The sequence below is a fragment of the Chiroxiphia lanceolata genome, chromosome 1, assembly GCF_009829145.1.
Source record: "Chiroxiphia lanceolata isolate bChiLan1 chromosome 1, bChiLan1.pri, whole genome shotgun sequence".
In the NCBI taxonomy this organism is placed as follows: Eukaryota; Metazoa; Chordata; class Aves; order Passeriformes; family Pipridae; genus Chiroxiphia; species Chiroxiphia lanceolata.
Window position 1 is genome coordinate 36,052,570 of NC_045637.1, and position 6,321 is coordinate 36,058,890.

General features: G+C 45.1%; 1 protein-coding gene across 2 annotated transcripts in view; it reads right to left on the reverse strand.

The window, feature by feature from the left end:
* TRIM55 (tripartite motif containing 55) overlaps window positions 1-5,274 on the reverse strand; it is a 33,082-nt gene extending 27,808 nt beyond the window's left edge. For both annotated transcript variants that reach the window (XM_032696699.1, XM_032696690.1), the window contains exons 1-2: window positions 4,980-5,274; window positions 4,406-4,578 (exon numbers count right to left, since the gene is read on the reverse strand). In XM_032696699.1, coding sequence (XP_032552590.1) covers window positions 4,406-4,578; window positions 4,980-5,168 — 362 coding nt within the window. In that variant the 5' untranslated portion in view covers window positions 5,169-5,274. The remainder of the gene's footprint in view (window positions 1-4,405; window positions 4,579-4,979) is intronic.
* Between the last annotated feature and the right edge of the window lie 1,047 nt (window positions 5,275-6,321).

The window sequence follows — 6,321 nt, forward strand, 5'->3', positions numbered from 1 at the left end:
AAAGAGGTGTGTCTTCTCCATAAAAAATGCTTTACATTGTTTGCAGATGACTGCAAACAGCCCCTAATATATTCACATTATAGTGCACAGTGGGAGTGCCCATGTGTGAGGGCAATGTAATGAATTCCAAAGTGATTAATTAAGCCTGAAATAGTGTCTCTCCCTGCAAATATTTACAAGACCAGAGCCAGAAGCTACTAGAATTTTATTGGACACTGGAGTGGTGCCAGTTGCATGAAAGACACATTGCACAGAGCAAAAAGGTGACAGTGTCAGGCAAGTTCAGCCAGAAGCAGACAACCTTCAAAGGTACCGCAGAGAGCTGGAAGAAACCTGGCAGAACTCCCTGAACTAGTGGAGCCCTGAAGACAGTGTCAGAAGACTAGAAATAAACAGATTTAGTCTCCTTTAGGCTGTGCAAAAGGAGAGATTTTTAGCACAACATTCTTCAGTGATTTCAGAGGGGATCCTCTAGGTCTATGCTGTAGCAAAGGCCAAAACACAATCTCTAAGTTTAAAATGGAGATTGCTTCTGAAAGAGGAGATTAAAGAGTAGCTGATAGGAAAATTACAGTATGGCTTTAGTAAGATAAAAGCTTCACCACAGCTGTGATTGTGACCAAAGAAATGGTAGGTTTCTGAAATGTCCTGATAGCTTTATGGTCTCATTCTCAGACTCCGCTCTTTGAGATGCAAAGCCTGTGTTTGACTGCTACAGGCTTATTCTTTTCCATTAAAACTTGATTTGGACATTAATGTGCAGAGTGTTGTGTGTGTTTTATGGAGAGGAGGATTCTCAGGTAAGTAATGACTGGTAAGGCCACACCTGGAGTACTGGCTGCATCCAGTTCTGGACTCCCCAGTATATGAGAGATATTGACATACTGGAGAGAGTCCAGCAAAGGGCCCTGAAGATGACCAGGGGTCTACAGCAGCATTCCTGTGAGGAAAGGCTGAGAGAGCTGAAACTTTCAGCCTGGATAAGAGAAGGTTAAGAGGAATCTTAACAACGACCTTGGTCTTACCAACACATTTGAGTGTCTAAATACCTGAACAGAGGGTAAGGAGGATGGAATCAGGCTCTTTCTGATGGTGCCCAGTGCCAGAACCAGAGGCAATGGACACAAACTAAAACACAGACTGAAACTGTTCCTTCTGTACATCAGGAAACACTTTTTTACTGTGAGAGTGACTGAGCACTGAGACAGGTTTCTCAGAGAGATTGTGGAGTTTCCATCCTTGGAGATACTCGTAAGCCATCTGGATATGGTCCTGGGCAACCGGCGCTGGGTGGTCCGGCTTGAGCAGGGGTTGTTTGGACCAGATGACCTCCAGAGAGAGGTCCCTTCCAATCCCAGTTATTCTGTGACTCTGTGATTTGGTGAGGAAATGCACAATTGCTGAGCACGTAAAGAAGCACACTTTAATTAAGAACATAACTACTGTTTAGTTAGAAGGCGTGCTTTCTTTAGGATCCAAAAAGGTCCCTGCTGTAGTCCTGAATCCAACTTTGATAGTGTTTTCACTGAGGATCCTAAGATAGCTGTAACCCTTCCTGTACCAAGACATCACACTATGGGGCTGCAGGGACAGCCTGTACCTTGGGTTCTCCCTGGTAGGTGCAAGGCAGAAGGAATGCTTGACCCTCCCCGATCAGGATTCAACTGGTAACAAAGCCCACAGCACCTTTTGATGTGGAACAGCCAGCCAAGCTCATTAGAGGCTGCCAGGTTTTACAAAAAGCCACAGCCTCCTGTTGCTACTCTTTTCTGGTAGCAGCAGGCATCCTGATGTTCCTCAGATAGTTCAGGTGACCAATGGCCTACAGACATTCAAAGATTGGTTTAATTTTTAGCCAACCCAATTTCCACTGGGTTCAGTCCTTTGCCATCCTTTAAAGCTTTGTAGGAGCCACCACCTGCTTGAAGATTTCTTCCCTTGTGTTGCTAATACATTCTAAATTGGGCGACAGGCTATGCTGCCATCAGCTGGAATCTGATGAGCAATGGGATAAAGGACCATATGATGTGATACTCAGTAGATCTGCATGTGATGGCTCAGGCAGACCCTCCCAACCCCATAGCCCAGTGCCTGCCCTAGTTTTATTTAGAAAAAAACAAATTCCCTAATTCAAATATAAATTCCAATTCCAAACAAACCCACAAAAAACTCCAAACACCAAAAAACTTTTGAAATAAGCTATTTTTGTCTAAGCAGGAGAAAAGGCTTGTTACCTCAATGAATTCCCCTCAGTCTCCTAAGCTGATGCAGCTGGGAGCTGGCATTATTCTGGCACATGTAGCTGTAGTGAATTATACCCACAGGAGGACTCAAGAGGAAGGGGTTCTTGTCTGAAAATCATGGGTGCTACCATTAAGGAGGAAGGGTTGTCTTGGGAATAAACAAGGAGGCAAAGATCCCATCTCATCCTTCTTCCTATGTACCTCTGCCAGACCCCAATCATCAGTATGGAAGAGACAGGTACAAAAGGGGGAAGTGGAGAAGACTTGATTTCCCTGGACTTTTTGGTTTCAGTGGGACAGCACAGGGTAAAGCCATCTTATCACACTCTCAGGGGAGCCCTAGGAATGTTAGGCAGAGGGAGATAAGCAGCTGAGGCCTGTGAAGGGCCAAATACTTTAGATAATGCTGCTATGCATTGCTGCTGCTACATAATCCTAACAGTAACTTTCATTCTAAGGACATACATGAAGGTTAAATAAGCACCTTAATGGATAAAGTAAATGAACCATTTGGACAAATATATAAGAAAATATGTGTTTATATTTTTTTTCTATTCTCCCTTTTTATTCATTACACGTTTTATTTCTGTGGAATTTTAAACAAATCTACTAAATCTATTCCTACATTTCTGTTTGAATTTTGTTCCAATTGCTCATTAACTACATGGGGAAAAGGAGCTGTATTTCTTTATTTTTTTAAAGTTAAATACAACTGTGAGGTGAAAAATGAAGCAAAACCAAGGAAGACATGAGGCCACACATGTCCAGCTTATTTGGTCAAAGGCCAAGTCCATCATCGTAGCTTTTCTGATTAATTTCCTCTGAGATTTTCCTGACTAAGATAATATTTGGGTATCAATGACACACACAGGGGTAGATGACCTTCACTTGGCACTGAGCGCAAAGGGCAGCAGAAAGAACAGTTTTAAGCCAGCTTCGTGCTCTCTAACGCTTTGAAGGTTCAACCCATGCCCAGCTACAACAGTCCTTGGAGGGATTCAAACAGCTGAGAATAGCCAAAGCCACCGACAGACTCCAAAACATTCTCTCTACTGGTGACTGTCCTCCTCTGCCCCCTTTAGGTATTGGAAGGCTGCTCTAAAGTCTTCCCAGAGCCTTCTCTTTTCCAGGTTGTACAACCTCAACTCTCTCAACCTATCTTCAGAGGAGAGGTGCTCTAGCCCTCTAATTGTCTTTGGGTCCCTCATCTGGACTCACTCCAGCAGGTCCATGCCTTTCTTGTGCTGAGGATCGCAGTCCTGGATGCACTACTCCAGGTGGGGTCTCGTAAGAGCAGAGTAGAGAGACAGAATCATCTCCCTCCTACCTTCCCCCCTACTAAGTTCTCCACAGTGGTATCATGCATCCAACCCCTCTGAGGGAAAGAGAGATGAGAAAATATTTTTCTGTTGCTGGATTCATTACACATCAAATGCAGGAAATTACCACTCAGGAGTAACCTTACTTTTTAGGATTAACCCATTCCTCTGCCCTGAGGTCTTGATCCTTGTGCATAGCCACGCAGCTCTGATACGTATTATTTTTGGTTATTCCTTTTCTTTTGTGGACTCCTAAACAAGACTTGATTTCATGAGTTCACATCCCAAGCTGACAGGAATGGAGACTTTCTATTACTGAGTTTTGATTTGACATTATGATGCAGCCAACCTTCTGTGTGAATTTCAGTTTTCTCCTTGTTTGCACTGTCTGTCCCTCAGGATTTTCTAACGAGATCTGAAATTCTTTCCCTTTTTTAGTATGAGAATGCACAGGTTAAAGACAAATAAGAATTGTCTGAACTGTTTTTGCAATAAATAATATAAGCTACTTTTCCCTTATTTGTGTGAGTAGCTGTGCTGACCTCAAGGACTTTGCTTGCACTGGCAAGTGTTGCTTGTGTGAATAAGCCCGATGTTCTGCTGCAAGGGAAGCTCAGGGAAGCTCAGCACCTATTTGGGTAAGTTTTCTGTGCTCAGTGAGAGCTGACTTCATTGCACAGCAAACAGACAGGCAGGCATGGCAGTATGATCCTTTTCCACACTTCCAAGAGAGAACTAGATCAACCTCATGCATGCCAAATGGAAAGACCAAAGGGTCAGCCCCCTAAGCCATGTCTACTTTTGTGTCAAACCCCCTCTGAAGGACACACGTTCCCTCGTTACCTTGTGGACTCCTGCTTGTAGATGTCGATGATGTTCTCCACCAGCAGGTTCCTCTGCAGCCCATAGACACCATGTCGGTCCAGGACCACCTCGTGCCTGCAGGAGGGACAGCGGAAACGGCCTCCCGACGCCACAGTTGTACCTCCCCTGGTCGGCAGGTAGGGGTTGGAGGCCTGTTCTTGCCAAGTAGCACAAGGAGAGGAGGGTAAGGCCATGAAAAATCATGAAAATCTCTTCCAAAAGCACCAAATGGTAGGAAACCATTTGTCACTATGCCCAATAAGGGGGTAGCTCCAACACACCACCCCTGGAAAAGCATCTGGTGACTACTGGTGAGAGGCCAGTCCCTCAGCTCACACTTGGCCATGTCCCCGCAGCGAACAGGTGACACTTTCACCTGCTGTTAGCTCATCCCTGGTCCCCGGGGACATCAACTTTGGCTTTAAATCACTCCCCCCCTCTCATCTCACCAACTATTAAAATCAGTCAACCAAAACATGTAAAAAACCTGCTTTCCCATTCATTCCAGCCTGTGCTGCTTGGGAAGCAGAGGTCTCTGTGGGAAGAAACCTACCTGGAAGATGTCACTGGCGCATTTCCGACAGAGGTTGTGCTGGCAGGGCAGGATGACTACGGGCTTGGTGAACATCTCCAAGCAGATGGGGCAGATCAGCTGTTTCTCCAGGTTGTCCATAGTTTGTTGCTCTTTGGAGAAGGACTTATAGCTCAGGGAGGTGCTCATCCCTAGCTTTTCCAGGGGCATATGCTCGGGACCACGGCCTTGTGGAGAGGTTTCCAGGTTAATTTCCCTTGAAATAAGTCCAAGGCTGTGCTGGGATCAGAGGCTCTCTGGGTTGCTCTGGCTGGAGGACATTGTTCAAGCGAGGGCTGGAGGGAGCTGGGGCTGTTTTTAGCAGCACTGCGTCACAAGATGCTGTCCTGCCGTGTCCATATATGCGCGTGAGAGGAGGATAGGCTGGGACAGGTGACGGCTGCCGGGGGGAAGGGGGGGAGGCCAGAGGGGCCCTGGCTCTCCTCACTCACACATGGCAGCCTTCACCCCTTGAGGAGGAGGGGGAGCGATGAGCAAAGGCCATCCACTCCCTTCCCTTATCTTTGCAGGGCAACGGAGAGTGAAGGGCTGCCCCAGCCACATGCTGAAGCCTAACAAATTCTCTACTTTGAGCAAGCACCCATGGCCATGAGATGCAGGATGTAATTTTGCCCTTGTGTTTTGGTGGGCTGCAGGATCCTACCTTTCCAGGGTGTGAAGCACATATGGTTACTGGAGAAGACAATAAGAGCAGTGGTTGCTCTGGAGCTTGGACACTTCAGGGGGTAAACATGTCACCACCTTGAAAACTATATAAAAAAAATTGCCTGCCTATAACCGTGCCTGTTTCTTCTGGTAAGGTTTTCATTTTAGGAACTGTAACATAAGAATCTAAGATGACTATTCATGCCATTAACTCCACGGCAGCTTAAATATGCATGGAAAACATTATTTGAATTTCCTGATGAGAAAGAAACAAAAGAAATACAGTGTGAAAAGCTTTAATTTGTGCTGCTAGAGAGTAGGCACTAGTTGCACCTATGCTCTCTCTGCATAGTTTAATTCAAATATATTTTAGTTTTGGGCACTGCTGTGTTTATATCTGTTTATTAGACACTGATATCCCTCTCAGCTTGGCACCTATTCCAGAGTTATTTTTAAAATGACAATTTCCCAGATAATTTGTGACATGTGATGCCTGATCTTAAGGGAAAGCCATCTGTGCTTCTACTTGCCAATAATTTATCACACAACTGTACAAGCAATAAATATCCTCAAATTTAAGCCAAAGTCCCTGCATTACTGTATAAAATCACTTTGCCACTGTACTGTACATGTAATCAGAATATGGTCTTCTATTTTA